Source organism: Hippocampus guttulatus, chromosome 16, assembly GCF_054856545.1.
Source record: "Hippocampus guttulatus isolate MCC_2025c chromosome 16, RoL_Hgut_1.0, whole genome shotgun sequence".
Lineage (NCBI taxonomy): Eukaryota > Metazoa > Chordata > Actinopteri > Syngnathiformes > Syngnathidae > Hippocampus > Hippocampus guttulatus.
This window is the reverse complement of record NC_141276.1, coordinates 13,102,220-13,128,522: the sequence shown is the minus strand read 5'-3', so window position 1 is coordinate 13,128,522 and position 26,303 is coordinate 13,102,220. Positions and strand designations below refer to the sequence as shown.

At 44.1% G+C, this 26,303-nt stretch overlaps 1 protein-coding gene across 1 annotated transcript in view; it reads left to right on the top strand.

Annotated features, from left to right (window-relative positions):
• prkcab (protein kinase C, alpha, b) overlaps positions 1-26,303 on the top strand; it is an 89,560-nt gene that overhangs the window by 21,451 nt on the left and 41,806 nt on the right. The window contains exon 3 of the mRNA XM_086133771.1: positions 9,890-9,972. Within this exon, the coding sequence (XP_085989897.1) occupies positions 9,890-9,972 (83 nt within the window). The remainder of the gene's footprint in view (positions 1-9,889; positions 9,973-26,303) is intronic.

Genomic DNA, 26,303 nt, shown 5'->3' with positions numbered 1-26,303 from the left:
GGGGTCACTGCCATCCCAAATCAAGCACCCAGAGACTGTACGCAAGCTGAAAGGAAGGAGGGCAGGGACTCGTGAGTGTGAGAGCCACTGTCCAGGATGAAACATCCAAGCTCCATGAATACATTAAGGAGAAGGCTCCAACAAATGACGTACTCAGAGAATGTCTCAGACAATGGGGAACAGAGGATGAGGTGCTGGAAGAGGGACCATCATGGGAGGACAAGCCCCTACACGGGATGTACCACCGGACCATAATTGAAGTGGCTGATCTCAAGAAGTCCGATCAGTGGCTAGAGAGGGCTGGCCTGAAGGACAGCACGGAGGCGCTCATCCTGGCTGCTCAAGAGCAGCCCCTGAGCACCAGAGCCATTGAGGCCCAGATATACCACACCAGACAAGACCCAAGGTGTAGGTTGTGCAAAGAGGCACCTGACACGATCCAACACATAACTGCAGGGTATAAGATGGTGGCAGGGAAAGCCTACATGGAACGCCATCACCAGGTGGCTGGCATAGTCTACCGAAACATCTGTGCGGAGTATGGACTGGAAACCCCAAGGTCAAAATGGGAAACACCTCCGAAGGTGGTGGAGAATGACCGAGCGAAGATCCTGTGGGACTTCCAGATCCAGACTGACAAGATGGTAATGGCAAACCAACCAGATATCGTGATCATAGATAAAGGGCAGAGGAAAGCCGTTGTAGTGGATGTAGCGGTCCCAAGTGACGGTAACATCAGAAAGAAGGAACACGAGAAACTCGAGAAATACCAAGGGCTCAGAGAGGAGCTGGAGAGAGCCTGGAAGGTAAAGGTGACAGTCGTGCCTGTGGTGGTCGGAGCACTCGGGGCAGTGACCCCCAAACTAGATGAGTGGTTGCAACAGATCCCGGAAACAACATCGGACATCTCAGTCCAGAAATGTGCAGTGCTGGGAACAGGAAGGATACTGCGCAGAACCCTCAAGCTTCCCGGCCTCTGGTAGAGGAGCCGAGCTGAATGACGGACAGACACCACCCGAGGGGTGAGACGAGGATTTTTATTACACACACATACACCCTAACACTAACCCAAATGAATCCACACCGTCACCGTCAGTCAAAGACAGACGGACAGGCAGATATCCTAATATCCTATAGCAGGGGTGTAAAACTCATTTTTGCCGTGGGCCACATTTTCGTTCCCGTTTCCCTTGGAGGGCTATTATGACTGAAACCAAATAAAAAAAAGTCACTAATAACGGTTTATTCAACTATTGTTTAAGTTACTGTCATGAGGGGTTTGGTTATGAGAAAATGAATTCAATTTCAGTCTTTTATTTATTACATATGATAATGTTTTAATTTTGGTAGAGATTTTAGCAACCATCATGGAAGTTGACCTGTTTGATTTGCTTTCGCGGACCACATAAAATGATGTGGCTGGCCAGATCTGGCCCCTGGGCTTTGAGTTTGACACCAGTGTCCGATATGGATGCCTCAAATCCGGCCTCAGCTCATCAGTACAGCACTAATATCAGTTCTTCAGTGCAGACAAAGAACACATGACTCAGTGCTGTTAAATTGTCTGCCTACATGTGTTGCTGCACTGTTTGTGCGCTAAGTGGAAGGCAAACCGATGTGGTTGTTTGGTTTGTTTTAGGTTTGGTAATTTCAACTGGGAGGCAGTTGAATGAGGCAAAATGTCATGCTTTCTCCCGTTTCTTTATACGGTGCAGTGCTTTTGCATGGATTTGCTTTACCTATTCATCCTTCTGAATGTTGAGGTTGTGGGGGATGATTTTGAGATAAGCACAAATTCCTTGAGAACTTTTACGGCTTTGTGTCAAGGAGGAAAGATCATTCATTGTTTTGTCTGATCTCGGAGCATTGTGTGCTTATTTCAATGTGCCATCTTTGTGAAGTGCTTGCTCAATGCTTTCAAGGTCAAGCCGTCTCTGTGTGAGGCGGACCTTGTGGAGCTCGCTGTCAGCCATTGTTCGAAGCGTGTCTCTGTCATTTGGCAATCTTTTACCCCCAAACCTTCTATTTGTTGCGGCCGATCACTTTATTGGCAGGTCGATGCTTCTCGTTTGGTTTCTATAGCTTGTACGCGATTTCCCAAAGGTGGCGGGAAATGGTCAGAGATGGAACGGTTCACAAAATCCTCCGTTTGGTTTCTATCGTGGTTTGGTTGTCATGACCCTTTTTCATCAGAAATGCCTTTACTGTAGGTGTCCCTAAATATATCATTGAGGTTGACTTTCAAAAGGTACTGACTTTTTTTTCCAGTACATCAGTTTTTTGTGATGCGTGTGTGTGTGTGTGTGTGTGTATGTGTGTATATATATATATATATAAAGCCGGCCTGGTGGTGTTTTTAGAATGTGGGAGGAATCCGGAGTACCCGGAGAAAACCCACGCGGGCACCGGGAGAACATGCAAACTCCACACAGGAAAGCTGGAGCCGGAATCGAACCCTGCACCTCTGCACTGAGGCTAACCACTTGTACACCGGGCCGCCGCATTCTGCCATTTGTACCTTAAATAAATGAAACAAAATGTCATTTTACTCAAACCAAAACACAAAGCACACCTACGGATACATATTTAAAAGGGTCTTTCATTAAATTTTTTTTTTCTTTCACACAGTGACCGTAAAAGTATCAGTGCCAAGGCACTGTTGAGTGCAAGTGGTCGAGGTGGTAAACAGATATGGTTGCTCAGTAAGCTTCACACTTGATCTCCTCAAATTCTCACGAGAACCGGACGATACAGGCGGGTTGAAAGGAGTCACGCTTCTGCGTCACACTCCCGTTAGCTTTTTGGATCAACATTCCGTGTTTTTATTCCAAAACAGTTTCCACTGGCACTTTCTGATGACAGAAATGGCTTTCTTCCCATCATTCACTCTCTCCGGTCTTACTTTCTCACACATGCACGCAAACACACACACACACACACACACACACACACAGTCTAATCTGAGATCTGCCAGTGTTTGTTTGCACACGGATGCCAGTCACAGCATCGGACCACCTGTGCAATTATAAATATCCATGGGCCAGGTGGAGAGGAAATGTCTTCCCTCACTTGCGCACCTCACTGGGGTTGAGCGCTCTTTGTTCCAAGCTGCTTCTAAAAATAACCAAGAGGTAACACGCATACATCTCCCCTTCAAAAGGGGGGGGGAAAAAAGAAGGAGTGTTTGATACCACCAACACCTGGCAAGAGACAATCAGGCACCATTGATCATTTCTCAACTCCGTACATGCATGTTGGGTTCATGCAAAAGAGGATGGATTCAAAAGGGGAACGCGTTTGCAAAGCTTTTCGAGATTCAGACCCAGAACCCCAAAACAGGGAGGCATGTGTGACACGTACGCCAGCCACTAGTCCACCGTCTTGCCTGAAACAAGACATAACTACGTGTTTTTCAATGTGCATCCTTTCCAAGGGTATAACACGGTGACAGCCGAAGTCGTTTGATGTTGAGCTGCATTTGCACATCTCTCCACCTGTCGCATGCACATCCTTCTCTCTATACTCAGAAAAGTGCTTTTTGCTCCCAATGAACCATCGGGGGTCCAGATTGACTGGATGTGACTGGAGGGTATTGTGCAGGTCTGGCCCCCGCAGGTGGTCTCGCGCTCTCTTTTTGCTCTCTCTCTCTCTCTCTCTCTCTCTGTTACTATCTTTCTCCATGTACAGTAGCTCTTTCTCTCTCCCTAAGTCTCTCTCATTCTCTTTTGCTGTCTAGCTAGCTATCTCTTACTTTCTCTTTCTAGCTAGCTGTCCATCTGTAGCTCGATCTTCTTTCTCTCTCTCTCGCTCTCCGTCTCTCTTTCCCTTCTAGCTCGCCATTTATTTGTCTATTTCTCTTTGGCTTTCTCACTTGCTCTAGCATCTATCTGGCTCATTCTGTTAATCTACTGTATCTCTCACTCCACCTCAGTCTTCCTCCGTTCATGTCTTTCTCTGCTTTTCTATTTGAAGGTCGATCTACTGTATTTCGCTATCTCTTCGTCTATAGCTCTCTCTCTCGTATCTTTTATCATCCTCTGTCTTTCTCTATCCATCTCTTCTTTCTCGATCTCACATCTCGCTCTCTCTCCACTATGAACCTTCCTCCTGAATGACTGCCATTAATTGCATTGAAGGTATAACTTGGTATATTACCGATTTGACCGGATTAGCCGGTGCCAAAATACACTTTCAAAAGGGTCAGCGCGTGTGAAGAGGATTAGAGCTTCCTCCACAGTGTGATGTGCGAGGTTTTCACGTGGTAGTATTATTCATACAAACACGATGCATAATGAGCTCTTTTTTGTTTTCGGTTCTCGAGCAAACTGCAATGTGTGCACGCATCCCCTCAGAAGGAAACGTTGCCGTTGCGTAATCTGCTTTGCAATGCCCATATCGCTGCGCCGAAGCAATTAGGCTGGCAAAATCAAAACCAAAAGAAAAAAAAAAGCTTGCAGTAATTAATCCTAACATCCCTGACGCTACAGTATGTCAGTGTGTCACCTCCCGCTCCCGCCACTTCGCACACGCCTCAATGTTTGGACGCAACCATCTGTGGAGATCTGCACTCCTTTCACTTCGCCAGTCGCCACATGAGTCATCAAAGGAGATTTATTTGAGACGACCGGATTTACTTTGTTCTCCTTCATGTCCCGTCAGACTCGGTTGAGACAATGTTGTTACGTCGTTGAACAATTTATGGGTGCGACCCTCGGGGTGTGTTTTTGTCGCCGTATGTTTACCCTTGGTCGACGTGATGCTAAACGCTAACCTGACACACCAGATGGTTTGCTTGACAAAATGTCTCGCAAATCCGTCTGGGAAAGTGTCAGTGGAAACTGTTTTGGAGTAAATCGGATATTCCGTCTGTCGTGAACATTGAAGGAGACATATTAGAGACGTTATTTTTTGAATCCGCTCAATTCAACTTTATTTCTAGAGGACTTGAACAACACCCACAGCTGAAGCATGGTGCTGCATTTAAAACATCCATCCATCCGTCCGTTTTCTTCTGCTTATCTGGGGTCAGTTCGCAAGGGCAGCAGTTTTAGCAGTGAAGCCGAGACTATCCTTTCCCCAGTCACTTCGTCCAGCTCTTCCCAGGAAATCCCAAGGTGTCCCCAGTCCAGCCGAGAGAACGTGTTGTGGGACATCCCTGAGGCTTCCTCCAGGTGGGACACCTCACCAGGAGGCATCATCACCAAATGTCCGATCTACCACATTAAGCTCGTCTCGATGTGGAGATGCAGCAGACATACTCTGAGACAGCCTGATTATATCTAGGTGGGACTTTTCAACTTCAAACACCAGCTCAGGCTCCTTACCTGCCAGAGAGGTGACCTTCCATATCCCTCGAGCCAGCTTCTGTAGCCAAGGTCACTCTCCACCCGACCCCTTTGGCCCCGCCCACAGGTGGAGGCCCATGGAAAGGGGGACTTATGTTGCCTCTTCGGGCTGTGGCCGGTCAAGGCCCCACGGGTCCAGGCGGTCACCAATTAGCCTCACCCCCAGGCCTGTTCCCGAGTGGGACCTCGTGACCCACATCTGGGTCATGGGGAAAACATCTTCCAAAGTTCTTGTGCACAATAGGAGGTCTCAGTCGTTCTTGGTCTGGTACCTCACCGAGGACCAGTTTTCCATTGGTGACCCTGCCAGTGGCATAGGGCCCCAAAAACTTTGCTCATATGATCTTAGGGACACACAACCGTCAATATTTGAAATCTCATCATCATAGCGTGTGTGATGTCACCCAGGTTTGCCATAAGCCAATTTTGACTGGAAGCAAGCAACCATAGATTTTTCTTATGGCTGATAGTTGTCGAGTAAAAGTGTTCTTTGGCAAATGAGCAACCCCAATGTCACATCCAACTACTGCTGAAGTCAAGGTTCATTGATTTTTCTTTTGCAACATTTGCCAGTTAATTGTCACCCATAATGAGATCAAAGAGTATCAAAACTGAGAATGTGAGGAGTGCGTGTATTCCATGTGCGTTTTAAGGACCAAATGATTGATGGCGAGATGGAAATGTGGACGTCATCAGAGACCTCGATTCCTATATTGTATGACGGCAGGGAGCAGAAGAAGAAACCTGATCAACCACAATAAATCCTCAATGCGATTTAATCGCTGTGACAAAAGCCGGGATGATTCATGCTCCTCTGCTTTGCTCCCAAATGCAAATGCTTTCTTCATTTCGTTGACGGTGGAGACCTGTAAAGCCTTCCCCAAAGAAGAGGGGGGGAAAAAAAATTACCTTACTTTTTCTCAAGGATTAAATGAGGTTGTGAACTGGTTTTCTTCTCTCTTTTTTCCCCCTTATTTTGGCCTCAATGGAAGAATTAAGAGGGCTGCTTGTGGGAGTGCGCTCATACAGTCAACCATCTTCCATCTGTCGTGAGCCTTAAGGAGTCCAGAAATCACATTTGGTGGTAGCATGTGGATCACAAGAGTCGCCATAACATTTGTGCCGGGCGATAAATAGCTGAAATGCTGATTGTGACTCTGAAAAGCTGAAAGCAAAATTTGAAGACATAATAAAATAAGCGAGGAAGAGACGAGACCGTTATTCATACCAATGCTATTGTACCTACAGTGAAACTCCTCTACAATGAAACCGACATGGGCGAAAATTCCCCCGAGTGTGAAAAAATGCATCAACACCATTCCCACTCTCCTACTTCCCATACAACGAGAAACCACCTGTTGCGTGATACGAAATCTTTTTCTCTGCTCTTGCCTCGCAAAGAGATTCACTACAACGAAGTTTAATCCAACAGCGACCTCCATTGCTTCGTTCGGAAACGGCAACAGCAACCACCACACTGGTTTACACAGCTCCGAGTTTTCTGAAACACAACATACTCATAGCTGCTCTGCCATTGGCTTACCGAGCATCATCCTGGCCTCCGATTGGCCAAGAAGGACCTCAATTTCTATGTGTGTAGATACTGTAGCTAGATCCGTGGAAGATAGAGTGGAATGCATCCGATTAGCTGCTCAGAGTAAATTGCTTGTGCCTCAACGGACAGTCAAATAAATGAACGTTTCCTGGAATGCTTTACTTGTTTTCATGCTGAAAACCTTACGCTAACTGGAGCGCTAATTAGAGAGAAGGCGAGTTCCATCGCATTAACTATGGCCAGCGAGGACTACGAAGCGTCCCGTGGCTGGCTTTAAAAGTTCATTGCATGACAACAGCTGAGCAACGCTGTCTTGGGTGGCGATCGAGGGGAGGTCGAGTTAGAAACAGTGAGATAGTGGAAAGAAAAGCCACCGGGTCCAGGAAGTATTTGTTATTGTTAGATTCAGACGCAGCATGAACGTTGCATTGCTAAAATGGCTACAAAACGGACCTTTGGATGTCAAGCAGCTAAGACAAGAAGCGCTCTGACGTTGGAAGACAGGGTAAAAGGGATCAAAATGAAAGACGGGGGAAGCAAAATAAAAGACATTATCCAAGAAATTGATGTAAGTGAATGCTGATCGTAAATTTCGCAATTTCTTTCCTTTCTTTTTATACTGACTATATGAAGTGTCAAATAAGTGTGTGCTCATACTTATGCACTATTGGAATAAAAATAAAGATCACACATACGTTTATGTGTGCGTGTAAACATACGTTTGTGTGTGCGTGTTTGTCTGTGTGCATGTGTTTACATCTGAGATCAAATTTGGTACAGTGAACCTGTTGTGAAAGATTTCTCGCTGCAAACATGATTTCATTGTAGAGGAGTTTCACTGTATTAGAAATGCTTAGAAATTATACATATATACAGTAGATATAAACCGTATTTTCCACACTAAAAGGCACGCTGGATTATGAGGCGCACCTTCAATGAATGGCCTATTTTGTAATTGTTTTCATACATTGGGCGGACAGCATTATAAGATGCAATCTACAATGCCTCCACTAGATGGAGCTATGCTCAAGGAAACACCAACAAAACGATCAGTAAAGACATCTATTGACAAAGCAGTATTAGAAAAATACTGGTTAATCGATTCGTTGACCAATAGGTGATTATACAAGCAATTGTGCACATTTGTGATATCACTCATTTTTCATTTATTTATTTGTTACCTCGTAGAATCAGCTGACTTTGCAAAGTTTGTGGCCAGATTTGTCAATGTCGGGGCTTCTATACCCAATAGAGACGCTTTATCCAAAATGGAAGTTATCTTGGCGGCCTTGTGTCCTCTTTATTGTCGGCAAGCTGGTTTGCTCCAGTTGTGTGTCATCTAAATCCAGCTTGCATCTACGTTTTATTTTGGTGGCGGCAGTTTATCATCGCAATGACAAGTGTGAGGCTAACTATTTTGCTGAGTTGTTTATCCCCTCCGCTCTCTCCCTCACATTTCCTCTTTATTAGTGAAAGAGATTAATTTGTTCGCTGCTCCTCCACTCCGAGGGGAAATTCACCTCCCGGAGAGTATTCGGTTCTCCGAACCAACCTTGTGCAAACATTCATTACTCCTGAAAGTGCTCATTATAAGAGAGTTATCTCTAAAAGTTGCTGATGTTTACTGGACGACTCAATGGAGTGAAAATAGTGGCAAAGTTGATTTTGCACGACAGCGCACATGACCGGCTAGCTCTCTTGCATCTGGACACAGGCCGAAGCTGACAGATTGTGTGAGAAGGGGGACGGGGGGGCATTCCAAGCAAAAGTAGACAGAGTGTGTTGTTGTTGTCACAGATGTACATGGGCCCCCCCTCCCGCCCCCAAAAAAGACGAATGACGTCAGGTGTCATGTGTGCCATGCCCCACGGCGTCTTGGAACTAGCCGACGGCTGCAGCAGCTTCCATCAGTGACGCCGGTGACATTCTGTGTGTGGGATTGAGCGTGTGGGCGTTTGTGCGTGCGCGCGCTTGATTGGCTTTCCTTTCCACAAACTTGTCGGCCTTGCAAGCAAGCAGAATGGTTTGTTGATTGTGCCTTGTTTACAAGTGAAGTGGGCTTACAAGCATACATATTTTCAGCATTGCAACCGCTTTTTAAAAATGTGAGCCTGTGGCGCGAGAAAGAAAACGTGTCTTCTTCCTGCTTTTGTATGTGGCATACTACGATTGTCTAAAGGAAGTGCCGCTACCCACTTCAGCATAGTTCATTGGCACCAGCATGTCACCAAAACAATACTTAAGTCTAAATAAAGCTACTCGACTCACCTCGACATACTGTAGTTAATCCGGTTGTCTAAATTAAGCTCCTCAATTTACTTAAATATAGTTATTTGGCAACATGTCGCCAAAGCCCAAATTTTGTCCAAATAAAGTTATTGTATTCACTTCAGCATACTGTAGTTGCTTGGCACCAGGATGGTGCCAAAGCAATCCGGTCGTCTAAATTAAGCTCCTCAATTTACTTCAATATAGTTATTTGGCAACAACATGTCGCGAAAGCTCAACTTTTGTCCAAATAAAGGCACTGTACTCCAACTTACTGTAGTTCCTTGGCACCAAGGCGGTGCCAAAGCAACACGATTGTCAAAATGAAGCTCCTCAACTTAATTCAACATCGTACCTTGACAACAAAATGCCACAGGGTGGCACCAAAGCAACCAAATGAAGCTCTTCAGCTCACTTCAACATAGTGCAGTGGTACCAAAATACCACAGGATGGCGCCAGAGCATCACTTTTGTCGTAAGTAGGCCCCTCAACTAACTCCAATATAGTTCCCTGCCACCAAGATGCCTCAAGATTTCACCCAAGCACTATTTTTGGATATGGGTATGAAGCATCTCAACTCATTTTCAGGATTACCAGAGGATTGGTTGCCCAGCTAAAAATGTGACCAGAGAAATTTGACCCCATTCACTGTACGTGTGTCTTGACACCCTACTTTCCCGTTTTTGACTTGCAAATCTGTCTCTTGCTTTTGTTTTCCAGTGTGCTGTTTTGTAGTTCACAAACGCTGCCACGAGTTTGTAACCTTCTCCTGTCCCGGAGCTGACAAAGGTCCCGACACAGACGTAAGTTGTCAATGCTTTTCAACAGTGACGTATTGGCTCGTCCGTCGCTCCCGTCTATGTCTTGTGTCACTCGCTTTCTGATTGCGTGATCAACAGTACCTGTGGCCGTATTTAGTGGGATATGAAAAGATGACGCAGTTCATGGAGTGAATGGCGAACGAGCCGTACAGCGATTCAACGTCGCTCACGTTGCAATGCTTGCTTACGCACGTGTAAAGAAATGATTTCTTGGACATCAAAAGCCCTTTCTCGGTCTTGTTTTTCTTGTCTTCAAGTTTATGGTGTCACAAAAGCAAAAATATAGATACCGTATTTTCCGCACTAAATAGGCACACCTAAAAGCCTTCCATTTTATTAAAAGCTAACAGTGCGCCTAAAAATCCTATGCGCCTTGTGTCTGGTCATTACAGTAATATTTCGACCCCAAAATGGCTCCTTGCTCGAGACATGCTTACAACGCAGAGTTCAACATGCAGTTGAACACGGAAATAGAGCAGCGGCAAGAGAGTTCAACGTTAACGAGTCAATGTTATAATTTGCTGTTGGTTAAGTGAACTGTGTCGCTGCATTATTAAATACATTTTACGGACATCTGATCGTTGTGTTGGCATTTCCTTGAGCGTGGCTCCATCTAGTGGATGCATTGTAGATTGCGTCTTATCATGCGGTGTGTCCAATATCTGGGAAAAAAATAAGCCATTCATTGAAGGTGTGTCTCATAATCCAGTGCGCCTTTTAGTGTGGAGAATACGGTATATATGCATTAAAAAAAAAATCACTGCTCAGCTTGACCCTTCTTTTCAAAAAAGGCTCATTTGTGCCGCTCTTTGGCGAAACCAACTCATGTTCTACCGCAACAAGTCTACACTTTCTTTTGGTGGGTCAAAACTAAATATTTTTTGGGTCTTGAAAGACTGTTCTGGCAATTTGGGGGCTTAAGACATCTGCGAACTGTTTTTAAGTCAAAATACGCCATCTTTAAAGTGACTTTTTGTCAGTTAACACGAGTGGAGTGGTGAAACCCGAATTTGCCCCCGTGTTTATCCACCGAGAGGATTTCTGCAACACACATCAACGCGTTAACGTATCTGATCGCCTTCTGACCGAGCGATTATGACTCACTCACACCCGTCGCACCACTACTCCTCCATCTCTGATAGTCATCTTCTGAATCAGCGAGGCGTCATCGCGCGCGCACACAAAAGCGGTGGGCCCTTTTTCGCAATCGCAGGTCGCCCGAATGGCGTCACGCGTCCGACAGATGCTTTGATCCGCTCCCATGTCGCAAAAGGACAGATGTTGGCATTAGCATTTGAGCGCAAAGCACTTTCATTCAGTACATTGTGTAGTGGAGGTGGTAAATAGTCGGGTATTATTTGTCAAGGACCACTCCTGAGTCCGTGACTCACCCCGAGAGAAACAATACGCGTTTCACAACCAGGTTACGTGTGCGCCATCTTACACACGGATGGAGTCCCTTTACAAATCTTCCCTTTTTGATATGCCTTCATGTCATTGATAGATTTGGCCCCGGCGACTGCGGGAGATTATGTCTCGCATGTTGCCATTACTCACGTCGGGGGAAAAAAAAAAATCCTCTTTCCCACCATCTGTCTTTCGCCCTGATTACTGTCACGGCTGCGCAGCATTTTATAGCGTGTGTTAGCGCATTAGCATCATGTGTCTCTAGATGCCTAAGCGGACAAATTTGAGAAATGTTTTTACCAAAGATGCCTTGCTACTGGGTTTGCAAACCTTTCACGTTCTCGTCGTGCCTGCCTAGTTTTTCTCCAGCTTCCTCCCACATCCCCCCCAAAAAATAAAACAAGAATGCACGAAAGATTTGGCGCTCCGCTTCCAGTCCAGTAAGTTAGATATCAGCCGCAGCCAAACGAGGTCATGTGTAAATCAGCTGCAGTTTGTCACTTAGATTACCAGAGGCTCACTTTAGCTTCCCGGGCCCGCCGCTGCCCATGTTCCAAAAATGTCAACAAGGAACAAATTTCACCACTATACTGTTCATCATAAAATTAGTTGACCTTCCGAAATCTCCTGCGTGGCTTCTTGTGGTCGTGCAAGCGTGCCGCGTTTGACACAACACGGGATAATTGTCAGAGAATGAAAGCGGAGGGTTTGCGTCACACTGGCAGACGGTTGAGCTGCGACATGACACAACTTCTTGTTCGCTTCTTTCGCCTTGTGGCAACTGTTGACATGTGTGGCAGTTTGAGACTTGTTATCGTCTCCTCTCCGAAACTACCGCCACCCAGGCCTCTTGTACCATTTCAAAATGATGCTACAGCTCGACAAATCATTCACCGGTTTAGGTTCTGAGGAGATGGAAAATAAACCCAGTAGGGTACTGAGGTCAGCAGACTCGGGTCAAGTAGTGGAGGCCAGAAAATGCTAAAACTGGGAGGATCAACTCACGGTACGTCGTATTTATGAAAAAGAAAATTGAAGTAGTATGATTTATGGCAGGGTTGAATTGAGCTGATTGAGGCCTACTTGATATGTGGCTGGATCCACAATTTCATGACAGATGTGGCAAGTCCTCAACAGGGGCTATGTGACTCAATGCGCTTAGTGGCCAATGCTTTTTTCGACCTTGTCACCGGTGAACCTCAATCAAAGGTATGGGAAAATAAAGGCTTGAAATCAAAGATCCAAAGAAAAACCGGTAATATCATGTGATTTGCGATTGGTAAGTTCAAACTGGAGACCTGTTCCTGCTTTTTTTTTTTTTAAATATATATGAGGGCAAAGGGACAACATCATTACAGTTTTAGAAAGGGCGAAGCAAGTGCTTACGTATTCAAAGACAACAACCAAAAATGACCCTTTTTATTGAGCGATGGGAAAAAAAGATAAGCAGCGGTTTAAAACAACACCAACTCTCGTCTCTGTGCCAAAACACGTCTAATGATGCGATTACATAACAGCAGCCTGTGCGATTCCCTCCCCCCCACACACACACACCCCTCCCCTTTTCATGACCATCTCTTCTCATTAAAAGTCGTCATCCCGCCGCCTGACAATGACGGAAGCCCTTTTTTTAAAAAATAAAATGGCGTCGGCAGACCTGAGACAGCAGCAGGAGATGAGAGCCAAGCAATTAAGAGGATGGAGGAGATTAAAGTGGAGAGTTTCAGCATTGCGACTCGGTCCTTCCCTCCGAACTTGAAGAAATTGGTGCCGCTGTTGGAGAACTGCAACGATTATGCACCCACAAACCACACCATTGAAATAATACACTTATGCCTGAGAATGCAATTAGTGATAGTCTGACAGCACTCTTATTACTCTGCTTGTGTGTGTGTATGTGTGTGTGTGTGTGCGTGTGTGTGTGTGCGTGCGTGCGTGCGTGTGTGTGTGTGAGAAAGAGATTGTTGTGTCGGCTAATTAAAGTCTGATAATCATGAAAGATAAACTACAGTTAATCGTGGCAATCAAAATGCATGCCAATTACTGTATGTCTGACTAATTAATGGGTATACGCAACCCACTTTTAATGACAGTTAATGTGCCGAAATGCGCCTCATCTTGGCAAGTTCACAAGAGGAAGAAACACAATAAAGGTTTGCAAAAAAAAAAAAAGATAAAGGTAAAATGATGAGTTTAAAGCACATGCAGACTTGTTTCATGGCATTTTGCAAGTTTAATCGAGTAAGGGGTGCAGAAGAACATTCAGGGATGAATTGTAATTAGGGCTGAAACGAGTGCTGGAGTAATTCGGGTACCTTGATTTAAATAACTAAATTAACTCCATGCTTGAGGTGTTTTTACGACCTCGAGTACACGCTAATTTACGGGTTCACCGGCGAGAAGAAGTCAAGCTAACCATATGACAGAGCAACAGTCACACATACAACAGTGGAAGGTAAACAGGGTCAGGGAATCTGTCCTCACCCCCTGTCGCGATCATCAATCAATGCGGTTATAAATATAGTCATAGATACAATGAAGGAGACTTTCACAACTGCTGTAACTGCCTCAGTAAGCTGCAGTAATAATCATAGTCATTTTTGCAGAGGATAAGGAATATGTGCCTTAAACAACACTGTGATTATTGATGTTATCAGGTTACAGGATGCATGAAAGAGTTAAATACCCAACGGGCTCGATATTGTTTGTCATCGATGTAAATCCAGTGCAGAGGCTGATTCGCGTAATTTCAAGAGTGAGGGGCTGCGCCGCTGTGGGAGTGGTGTGGGAGTGGTCACAGCCAACACAGTCTATCCTTGCCAATTATAAAGCAGCTCCATTCTTTCCCTTTTAAATGGAATGGTCTTATTCACACATTACGACAGTCTCAATATAGAAGAAGCACATCTGCATTATGAAGTGGGCCCTTGGAGACCACCCCCACCCAAAAACTGCTCCTCACCCCACAGCTGTTCTGGCCAACGGGATTATTCAAACAAATACAATAATAAATCCAAGGACAGTAAAACATAAACACACTCAGAGCACGCTCTCACACAAGCTGCTGTCAACCACCGCTCTCGCCCAGACACTCATAGGCAGACTTGCTGACATCGCACACCAGCTCAAAGATCCTGCCTCTTTAACCCTTTCAGGGACAGCAGTTACTACAGTGAACAGCTGATCATGTGATCAGGTCACAAGATGGTTGAGGGAACATGCATCCACAAACACTACAATGCGTACAGGAATTTTTATACATTTTATGCTTGCTATTAGATGTTTTATGTTCAAATACTTTGATAATGTATTTTAAAAAGGGTGTTTTGATAGGTTTAACTTTGTTTTACTGCGAAAAAACAAACAAACAGGGATTGACTCTAACCGAAATTCCCCCTGGGAATAGGCTTTATTTCGCTAAATTGCTTTTCTATTTGTGTTTGAGTGCATTGCAGTGTGGTATAGAAATGAGCACAAAAGGATACAAACCCACGCTTCCAGACACATATACCCACACCCACACACACACGCGCGCACATATTGGGCTGCCCTAGAAATGTTTTTTTTTTTTTTTTTTTTTTTTTTTTTTTTTTAGCGAGGAAGCTAGCTTCTTCGAAAGGTGGACTCTCAAAAAAACAAAAAGTTCAGCTGACATTTACCTCTCCCGGGTGAACTCAATGATTTGCCTACACTTGGCGCTGACCCATTTTGATTACTGCGTGCCCTCAAGAGCAAGCTTCTCTGCTCGATCTGATCAACAACAAAAGCACGGGCTTTGTAAATATGTAACAGCATATTTTATGGGCTGCATTCGCAGCTATTAGTCCTGATTACATCCAGGAAGGGGTCTTGATTTGATTTCCCGGCCAATCAAAGCGGCTCCCTTCATTCCCTATTAAATTCAATGCCAGGGAGGTGCGCGGTCAGTATGATGGAAGCATATACTCAACTCGATCGGCAAGTGCAAATTTCATTTTTAACAGGGGTGTCAAACTCATTTTTGGCGCAGGCCACATTTTAGTTAGCGTTTCACTTGGAGGGCCGTTATGACTGAAACCATATGAAGAAGTCAAGAATAAGTGTTGATTCAGCTATTGTTTAAGTTACTGTCATGAGGGTTTTGGTAACAAGAAAATGCTTAGAATGTATCTCTTATTTATTACATATGAGAATTTAAGATTTTGGTAGACATTTTAGAAAAGATCATGGAACGACATCTTTGAGCTGCTTTCGCGGACCATATAAAATGATGTGGCGGGCCAGATCTGGCCCCCGGGCCTTGAGTTTGACACGTGTGATTTATAAGGTACTGCAAGAAGAGAGGGCGGCCCGGTAGTCCAGTGGTTAGCACGTTGACTTCACAGTGCAGAGGTACCGGGTTCAATTCCAGCTCCGGCCTCCCTGTGTGGAGTTTGCATGTTCTCCCCGGGCCTGCGTGGGTTTTCTCCGGGTACTCCGGTTTCCTCCCACATTCCAAAAACATGCATGGCAGGCTGATTGATCACTCTAAATTGTCCCGAGGTGTGAGTGAGGGTGTGCATGGTTGTTGGTCTCTGTGTGCCCTGCGATTGGCTGGCTACCAATTCGGGGTGTCCCCCGCCTACTGCCCGAAGACAGCTGGGATAGGCTCCAGCATCCCCGCGACCCTAGTGAGGATGAAGCGGTTCGGAAAATGAATGAATGAATGAATGAATGCAAGAAGAGACATTCAGATGACGCTGATCATGTGTCTGAGTGTGACAGCCCGCCCGCAGTACAAGGGTGCTTATAAAAAGATATTAAAGATAAGAATAAAAATAATGCATTCATTGAATAGATATACAGTATATACATCGATTCAGAGAGTCTGATACATGTTGATGTCAAATTTATGAATGAAATACAATAACATGAGCACAGAATCTGTCGGCCGGAACCTAGATGAAATCCACCAAAGTTGCATTCTGCCACCTGCGCCACAACTTAGACGTGCTTTCACCTGGTCTAATGTCCAGTCTACTTTCTGTCACCAAATTGTGCGTACCCTCATTTTTATTTATTTTTTTAATTGAGGGTCACTTTTTTTAAGGAATACAATATGTCTCTTTTGAAAGCTGAATACCAGAAATCTTTTCCAAAAGTGCTGCAAGGGTCACAATTGACAATGTGCATTCTTTTCCCTTTGCCCCCTATCCTTCATGTTTCCTGGAGTCCTTTACTTCTTTTTTGCAACCCGTGCATTCCGCCTCCGTTGCCGTCCCGTCATCACAAATGCGAGTGTTAAGACTGTCGGGGGATGCAGGATTTGCTTTGCTGTGATAAATGCATTTCTCTTTTATAGACGCCCACAAAGAAGCATGTGGACGCCCGCAGGTTTTCGACTTGCGTGTGTGTGCATGAGAATTATTTGGTCAGCAGGTGCCGGCAACTCATTTTTGAAAGCGACGAGTTTGCATTTTGTTGCAGTCGGCTTCATAGGACTGTCAGTCTCACCGACTTTCTGACTTTTTCCCGACTGGTATCAAGCATTTGAGTCCATCTGTTTACACTGTTTGACAAGAAGAACACTGAATAAACGTGAGCTTTTTTGCACGAGCCGCTAGCTATTCTCGTCATATGCTTGTCACTTCTGATCAAAAAAGTTGAGTGTTAAACTAGTGTGGGAGGGGTTATGTGAAATTAGTGGCTGAAACATTTTATACTTGACTGATGAAATAAAATATGGCCAGTCCAGTTCATAAAGATTTTATGATGGCTCAGTTTGGACTCTCAAATAAACTACTTGGCGACTATGCCTTTAGGCTGATGATATGAGAAATTTAGTGGTCTATAATTGCAGTACCGCCTTATGTTCATGCCAACATTATTTAGAGTATATAACAGAGTTGTATACTGTCAAAACTAAGAGACTGGAACATGACTGCACTCCTCAAGACTTTCCACAGTCTCTCAGTTAGATGGAAAATAGACTTTAAAAATATGCTTCTGGTCTATAAAACACTGAATAGTGTATGTCCTGAATACATGAAAGAAATTCACCGAGATAAGGTGAGAAGCTCGGTCATCTGGGAGGGGCTCAGAGTCGAGCCGCTTCTCCTTCACGTCGAGAGGAGCCAGATGAGGTGGCTCGGGCATCTGATTAGGATGCCCCCTGAACACCTCCCTGGTGAGGTGTTCTGGGCATGTCCCATCGGCAGGACTCAGGACACGCTGGAGAGACTATGTCACCCAGCTAGCCTGGGAACACCTCGGGATAGAAGTGGCTAGGGAGTGGGAAGTCTAGGCTTCCCTGCTAAAGCCGCTGCCCCCGCGACCCGACCCCGGGATAAGCGGTAGAATATGGATGGATGAATGGAAATTTTCCGAGAATATAAACCTAGGATGGTTCTGACGTAGTGTAGCTCAGAGTTCGAAGCAAACATGGTGCATCAGCCTTAAGCTGTTATGCTGAAAGCAAGTGGAATAAGCTGGCAACAGAATTGAAGTCAGCCCGAAGTGGAAATACTTTTAAATCCATGCTAAAAATTATGCCCAGAACTATGATTAAGGTCGTTTACAGCATTTCTTGAACATTTTTTTCCCCAAATCATGTATGTTCTATGAGTAATTTCACTAAAATACTTTTTATTTCTCTACTTTGTTTTTAAATGTGTTAAGGAATTTATTCCTGTAATTTTTTTAGCCCCTCTCTGTTGTTGGATCTGTTCAAACACTTGAAAGAAAGAACGTAGTATGCTGTTGAAGGTATTTCCTGCTTACTGTGATTACAATCACCTTTAGTGCCCCTTGACCCCCACCAGTTTTAGGGCCCCCTCCAGAGGACATGTTTTACATCAAAAGAGGAACTGTTATCTCAAGTATCTGTGTTCCTGCCATCACATTAAAGCTCAGACCGAAGACAATAGGGGGTAGTGGTGGTCTGGTCTCACCTCACCACTCCCAACTTTCTCCAGCCACACCGGGTCAGATGACATGTCAATTTCTTTGTTTCCGGGATTTGATATTGATATTTGATTATGATATTGTCTCGATATATTCTCGTGACTGGATTTTTTTCTCCGCTTCCTGACGAAATCTGAAACTCTCAGGAGCCCGAATCAATTCGTAAACTGCAGGAAAGAAAAAGAAAACCTTCGAAGGTGCTGTTCGTCTCCAGCCTGTATTTGGATAACCAACATCCTCATCATCCGAAATTAACAAACACGCGGAGGAAGAGAAAGGCCGACTCTCTCCCCAACAAATGTCTTCAATTATTCCGTTTTTTTAATGTCCAAAAATTCTTTGCCTTTAAATGTTGTATTTTATCTTCAAATGTTGCCTTTCAAAAGGTGTTTTGTAACTATGTGAAGCACATTGGGTTAGCTTGTGTATGAAATGCGCCATAAAAAGAAAGCTGTGCCCTCGCTTTGTATAGAAACCTTAAAGCAAACTTTATGAGGTCATTCTTATTTCACATTTTAGCACATCCATTAATTAGCTTGAGCTGCTGACATCACTGAATCTTGGGGCGGCTGTGTCCATTTTAACTCCATGTGAGCCTAATAAACTAACATTTGTAAAATCTCATTTCCGACAAGAAACTAGATCAACTATTTTCCTAATCAGTCAAAAAGTCTGAAAGCAAACAGCTTTAGCACAATGTGGAGCAAAAAAATAAAGAATTAAAAAAGAACGCTTCATTTCCGTGGGGAATGAGAGTTTAATGAGTGGGGGATTTATAAACGTAAAGCCCAATGAAGTCATCCAATGTAATTCATCAGATGGGATTTATAGAGCCAGCCTATCCCCTGTTTGTATAAACAAATGCATCTATTCGTGGCATTTACAGCAAACAGGTAAACAGTGCGTGTGTCTTTTGAGGAGTGCAGACTGCAACCGAGGAGCTGACCTATTCCACCGTCTGGAGGCGGAGGTAACTCACTGTTTAATGCCACCACCGGGGAGGGACCACAGGGGGGACATCAGTAGGGGTTGGGTGGAGCGGCTGGAAAAATCAGCAATGGGTGCTTTTTTTTTAGCCAAAGTGAGATCTCAAAAGATGCGAGTTTTCCCTCCACACAATAGGCAATAATCAGAACCGCCACAAGAGGGGTTACCTCCCAGTGTTGTTGCTGTGGTGGTGGAGAAGAGAAACAGCCGGTTGACTTCCTGTGACAAAAAGATATTAGCTTCTGGACACTCCACTCTCTAACCCCCTTCTGAAAGTGAACAGAGGCATCCAGCCCTTGAGGGCCATTGATGCCGTATTGTTTTGGAGGTGCACAAATACAGTATTTGAAAATGGATCTCCAAGTGAATGTTTTTGAAAATGAAAAAAGGCTGAAAATGCCCTGTTGGGAAAATAGAGCACATTCCAGTGTAGGCATGTGCACATTCGTGATGTGAGTATCACACAGTAATTACAATGCAATATTAGTGCAATAATTTGGCGGTGGACATGTTCCAGACCAACCGGCCATAGCTGCAATATATCCATCCATCCATCCATTTTCTGATCCGGTTATCCTCACAAGGTTTCGCGGGGTGTGCTGGAGCCTATCCCAGCCAATCTCCAGGCAGTAGGCGGGGTGCGGGAAACCATATAAATGTTTAATCCCCTCCACATATTAAATACACAGCGCACAACAAATGGATGAATCACTAGTTTTACAATCAGAAGTCAAGAATAATGACTGTTATTGTGGATTACATATGACGATTTGAAATTTTGGTTCAGACTTTAGCAAGCATCATGGAACGTGACATGATTGGTTTGCTTTCGCGGGCCACATAAAATGGTGTGGCGGGCCAGATCTGGCCCCCGGGCCTTGACTTTGACACCTGTGCCATACAGGAAGGCCACAGTCAGAATCGAACCAGTCGACCACCAGGCTGCCCCAGCTGCAATATAGAGAGATCATTAAAAAAAGGAATTGTTTTACCCCTCCCTACCGCATTATATAGTGCCTTTTAATTTGGCCCTGCTGTTTTTTCTCATTCCAAACAAGCTTCTGTTCACAACTCGGAAAATTTACATGAGCAGCATGAGTCACATTTGCATTCATTCCGAGTGGCGAGCTGACATTTTAAACTCTACTGTTGCTAGTCGTAGGTCTTTAACAAGCGCTGTAAATCATGTTGTTGGCGCTGCCGGTTCCCTCAGATAAAAGTACAGACAAAACATGGCAATCAATTTTCCCCATGAGGCGCCAGGCCGAGGTGCCACGCTGGGCTCTTTGTGTCTGCCGCCATCGCTCCGACAAAGCTCCACCAGGGGACGTGGCAGGTCTTGGGGGGCGTCTGCTTTCCGCTTCTTCCTCAACCTTCACCGTTATGTAATGTGTCGCTCAAGACGCTGAATGTCAAAATCCCTGGAGGGGTTGTTTAGTTCGGGATGCATGTGGCTGATAGTTTTACAGGTGTGAGTTTTGTGTGCTTGTGTTTCTGGGGCACTATTTCGAGTTCTCTTCTTCTTGACCCGGAAGCCGCAGTGGAGAGGGGATTATTGTATTTCCTATATTATAGCTTCTTAATTTCAACATAGCATGTCTTTGTTTGTGTAACAGTGTTGCGTCATCACCACAACCACATTGCTCTCCACTCGTAACAATTCACTGTTACATGCACATGGTACAGAGCGAATTAAGAGCACATATAAAGCGTCAGTATAACAAAGCTGTGTGACTTTATCTTGAGTGAATTGAAGCGTCATAGGTCATTTTATCATCTCATGTCATCGCGTCCCCTCGTCTAATCATGAGTATAGATCGTACGGATAATCCGGAGTTCATGACTCGCTAACACCTTGAGGATTAGTGACCCTGCCGACGGACCGGCTGCTGATCTTTTGGTGTTAATGTAACAAGTCTCTGATTACTTGACAGATAGGAGAAAACTACATCGGTCAACAAATAGGCGGTTCGGATAAAGTGATAAGATACCTAAGCTGCCTGTGGCTTAGTTGGTTGGGAGCAAAGCTGCTTTTTCGACACTTCCGACAAAGGGAACAGAACAGCTGTGCGTCTTATGCAATTTCCCCGAAGTGAATAGTGAGCTCGCGCACATATTGCAACGCGACAGTGCATCGGTAAGCAAATTGGTAGTCTGCTGGATGGGAAAATGTGTCACTCACACTTCCAAAATAATGTGTTTGCATGCGATTTCATTTCATTCATTCATTTCAGTACTGTGATGCCACAACCACAAATGCAATGTGAGCTGTTTATTGAATGAGCCAAGCCAGTTCATGATGTCACTCACTATCCCACGCTACTTATCGGCACAAATCCAACACATGATAAGATAAGAAAAGATAAGAAACCTTTTATTTGTCTCACAATGGAGAAATTCCCAATTTACAGCAGCAAATTTATGAAAGGGAGAAAGTAGAAGACAAAAAGTATATACAGTACATACAGTAAATATAAATATAAAAATAAAAATTTAAATATAAATATAACCGTATTAAAATTGTAATTGTCATTCAATGACAATTTGAGCCAAAGTGAGTCTCACCCCCACTCATGAGTCTCATGAGTGGGGGTGAGTCCAGGTTTTCAGGACCTGGGGTAGTTTTCAGGACCTGGGGTAGTTTTCAGGACTGTCTATTCAATGAATACTACTGTATGTACAGTAAATCTTTAAAATTCAGTTTATTTCTCAACATTCCTTTTTGGCCAGTGGGGTTCCCCAGGGGTCAAGCCCGACACCCCTATTATTCAATCTACACGTTTCAAAATTGAATTGAATCAAAGGAATTCAGCTTGACAAATGCAGGCATGGCAGATGTGAAGCTGAATTCAATTGTACTTTTAAATGGACAATTCTGGGGCACGATCATTACTTCTGCCCTCAGTGCACAAGATAAACAAATCCGAACACAGTATTGTCGCAGATGGCCATAGAGGATTAGTGTTTAATTACATCCCAGGCCACAAATGGGCTCGAACTCTTGAGCTTGTGTATTCCATAAGCTTCATGTACATTCCATAATGCCCCTGGCTTTGTTGCTTTGTTGATGCTTCCAAACCCTCTGAGCGTTGTGCTCCGTGCGTTCATCCTCAGCAAAGATAAAAATGATTATTATCGTATCCTGCTGGTGCTGCCACTCACTGCAAATGTATTGGGATATGAATGGAAGGTAATGTGGTTGTCATTTGATAGATACTTTCTTCACAGATGATGGGGTTTGTTAAATGAGTTGAATATGTTTCATGTTTACACTATGTTGATGCTTTGTCAACAAGTGGAGTTTGTCATTTTTTTGTTTCAATTGAAATTTTATCACAATGTTCTCGGAAGAAGAAGGTCAGTGCAAAAAAACTAAAAACAATATCTTTCGACACACATAGGCTTGTTCAAATACGAGAGCTGTCAAAACCAATTGTGATTCTCAGTGTAGTATGTGTGCCACTAGTGGCGTGCGAGCTCCCTCTAGTGGTCAGTTACAACTCTACTGAATTAAGCACAAAAGAAAATATATTTAAAACAACAATGCAATCAAACATTAAAATGACTGAAAATGTCTCATAAGATGAAGACGCCGAACCGAAGAAAATGAAGTGAGACGAACGCGCATTGAAAACAAATGCAGCCTAGCTACATTTCAGTTGACTCATTTGGTCTTTAAGAAATGCTTGTTTTTAAACCTGTATTTTGGTTGCATTTTTATTTCATGTTTATGCGCGAGACTAATTCTTAATGTACATTTTTGTCTATAACTAAGTGCACTGTTTAAGTTGTGTTGTCCTAATCATTGTACATTAATTTTCATCTGAAATCCTAATGGTTAATAATCATAAGCACAGGCGACTGTGTGGATATGCAATTTTATTCCACGGTGGAAAAAAAAGTTTAGACACCACAGGTTGAGTCATTTGGCCAGTGAACAGTGCGTCTCAGTGTTGCCATGTTTGCGGTGCATGATGTTTTTCGGAATATGCTGGTCACAGTCGTGGATGAAAGGTTACAATGAATGAGAAGTAAAAGGGTCACTTGTGAGACACGTTGCTGAGCAAACTCCAGGCAAGATGAATTTTGATGCTCTCCTGGTAGTCCCAGACTGTGGGTCTAATGGATGTCCCTAAATGTACCCGTGCCGTAAATCAACATATGCATGCGGGTGTGAGAGATGGATCGAGAGAAGTATGCACCTTGGGATCCTTTCGCCTCTGTTTCGTTACAATGTCACATTGATGAATGTGCAGGTATATACAGTAAAAAGCAAGGTTGCTCCTTGCTTTTTTTATTCATTTTATTTTTTTTGCAAGTCGAAGCGTGAGTAACAGTGCATGAGCAAAATGAGGACTGTGGCAAAGCGCTCTGGCAGTACGAAGAGATTGATTGGGCCGGTGGCTACCACATCTTGCGATCTTCTCAGAACATCATGGTTCGCGAAAAACAACACGAAAAGTAAATCTAAATCTGTCTAATTACGATTAATATTCATGTCTCATCCGAATTTTTTTTCTTCTTTTCAGTGCAGGTCAACAGAAGTACCCCAGCTCCTTTTGTTTTTAAAAATGATGCAAAGGTCTATCCGCGCACATGTAAAATAGGCGCCATATCCTCGTCGGTCTCAATAAACGCCGTGTTTGATGATGAAAGTCGAGTTGCAATGAAAGGTGCCGTGTGCATACACGTAAACACTGGCTCTCCTCTGCCAATTAGACCAATAGGGGGCATGAGAAGGGGCCAAACACCTGCCTGTTGTTTTTCCCTCCTCTTTGCTCAGTATTTTAGATAATGCTATCATAGAACGACATCAACATCATCCCCCGGTAATTGACGACACATCTCATCATCGAGAAATCAACCGATCCTTTAATGCGGTGTGGCTGCTTTAGGGATGGCACCGTGTAGCAATTCCGCCTAATGAGCTCATTCGTTGCTCTGCGTGTGCGCTTGTGTCGGCGAGTGAATGCAACGTTTGATATCCTAATGCCTTTTCATGTTTAATTCCCGAGCAAGATGAGAACGGTGCACAATCGGTGGAGGCACACAACAAACGCGGCGATCAAACACGACGAGCAGCCCCATCGGTGAATCTCTTTGCATGCAGGATTACTTCACCGCATCTAAAAGAGCTGACTGTAAATACAGTTGGGGATTTTCTTTTTAAGCCATCATTTGGATATGGCTGATTTCGTGTAATGGGAAAGGAGAGCAACTATTGCCAATGTACTTCTCAACCATTTATTTAACACTAAAACAGGACATTAAATCTCATTACCAAAAGCTTTTCAGCCATAAGAAGATGTGAACCAAAAATGAATGACATGACTCACCATTCATGTCAGGTGAATTGAAAACTCTGAATTGTCTTTTAAACTCTGTCTGTTGCTTCACCGCAAAAATCAGCCGTATCATATGAAATCACAAGATAATCACAACAAATTATATGGTGGATTATGCGAAAAGGATGACCATTGATTCTATCGCAGGCATCGTCTGATTCACATTTTTGACTCAATCGTCTGTCCTGCTTCAATTTGAAGGATGCTGACGATCATCATCGCCTCAACAGTCCCAAAACATCACCATGGACACCATAAAAACTATTCGACGTCCACATGAAAATATATTTGTAGGTACTGTCTAGTGCAGTGGTGGGCAAACTACGGCCCGCGGGCCGAATCCGGCCCGTTGGTCTTTTTAATCCGGCCCGCCGAAGGTTGGTCCACAATTAAGGTTCGATGTGAATGATTGCATTCATTTCAATTGGACTTGTAATGACAGGCATTTCACCGCCAGGTGGCGCATTGACTTGAAGTTGCAGAACACGGGGGGTGGGGGGGCAATCTTTTCGACCACCTAGTACCTCTGTATCGCTCTACTTCTACTGGTCTGATCACAACCCATCTGCAGCGATGCACAGGCTAAAATAGGTCATCAACAACACTTTTGTCATTTAAAAAAAGTATATTAATACCGTACTTTCATGCTTTTGTTCTGTTGATGTTTGATATGGACTGTCAACAAATGCAGTTTTTTTTTTAATGCACCATAGCTCGTGCTGACCTGGCCCTTCTGTCAAATTTTAAAAGTCAATGCGGCCCCCGAGCCAAAAAGTTTGCCCACCCCTGGTCTAGTGCATGCCAAAGCAGCAGGTAGAGCTCTCAGCATAAATACAAGTGTTATTTTACAGTGTACATTATGTCATGAATCACACCACGACATTAATCATAAACACAAACACCTCCACCCCCAAGCTGACATTTGAAAATATGCCGGTTATCAGAAGCTAACGCTGACAAGACTGTTAGCTAATGCTAAACTAATAACACAGCAGCTCTGCTTATCCTTTTGATTTTGATACGGTCGTGCTTCCGTCTAGTCTGGTGGCAGGGCTCTGGCCATGTCTTGAAAGTGCCTTTGGATCTTTGCCTGGCCTCGCGGATTAAGTCATGGGCAGAGAAGCTCAGTGTGGAGGCGCTTATTATGTAAATTAGTATCAGTTATGCACCAGTGCAGAACTGCTCCCTCACTGACATATTTTCAGAGCGGGACAGATTTAAGATTTCCTGAGTTGTTTAATTTCACATTTGGGTTGTCAGGCAAATATTTGGATACAAACAATATAAAATCCTTTGTTGTTGTTGTTTTTTATAAAATGTCACCTTCAATTCAGTGCAAGAACAGTTTACATAGCCCTATCACCAAAGGTGACTGGCGTACCTTGAAAATGTTTTTAGTGACACTGGTGAATTGCCTATGTGGGTCAGGTGAGGTGAAATGGCTCTACACGAGCTTTTCCAGTTTTTTGCACGTCTACTTGGGGGTCAGGTGGTGAATGAAAACAGGCATACCAACGAGTCCATAAACAATGGCAGCCAGCAGCCTGAGGGCACTGAGTTCACATTTCCTCCGTCAAGGTGGGCTGGTGCCCAAGGAGCAAAAAATAGCAAGGCCTCCTGCCAATTAGAATTTTCCTTGACCGTCATTTCCCT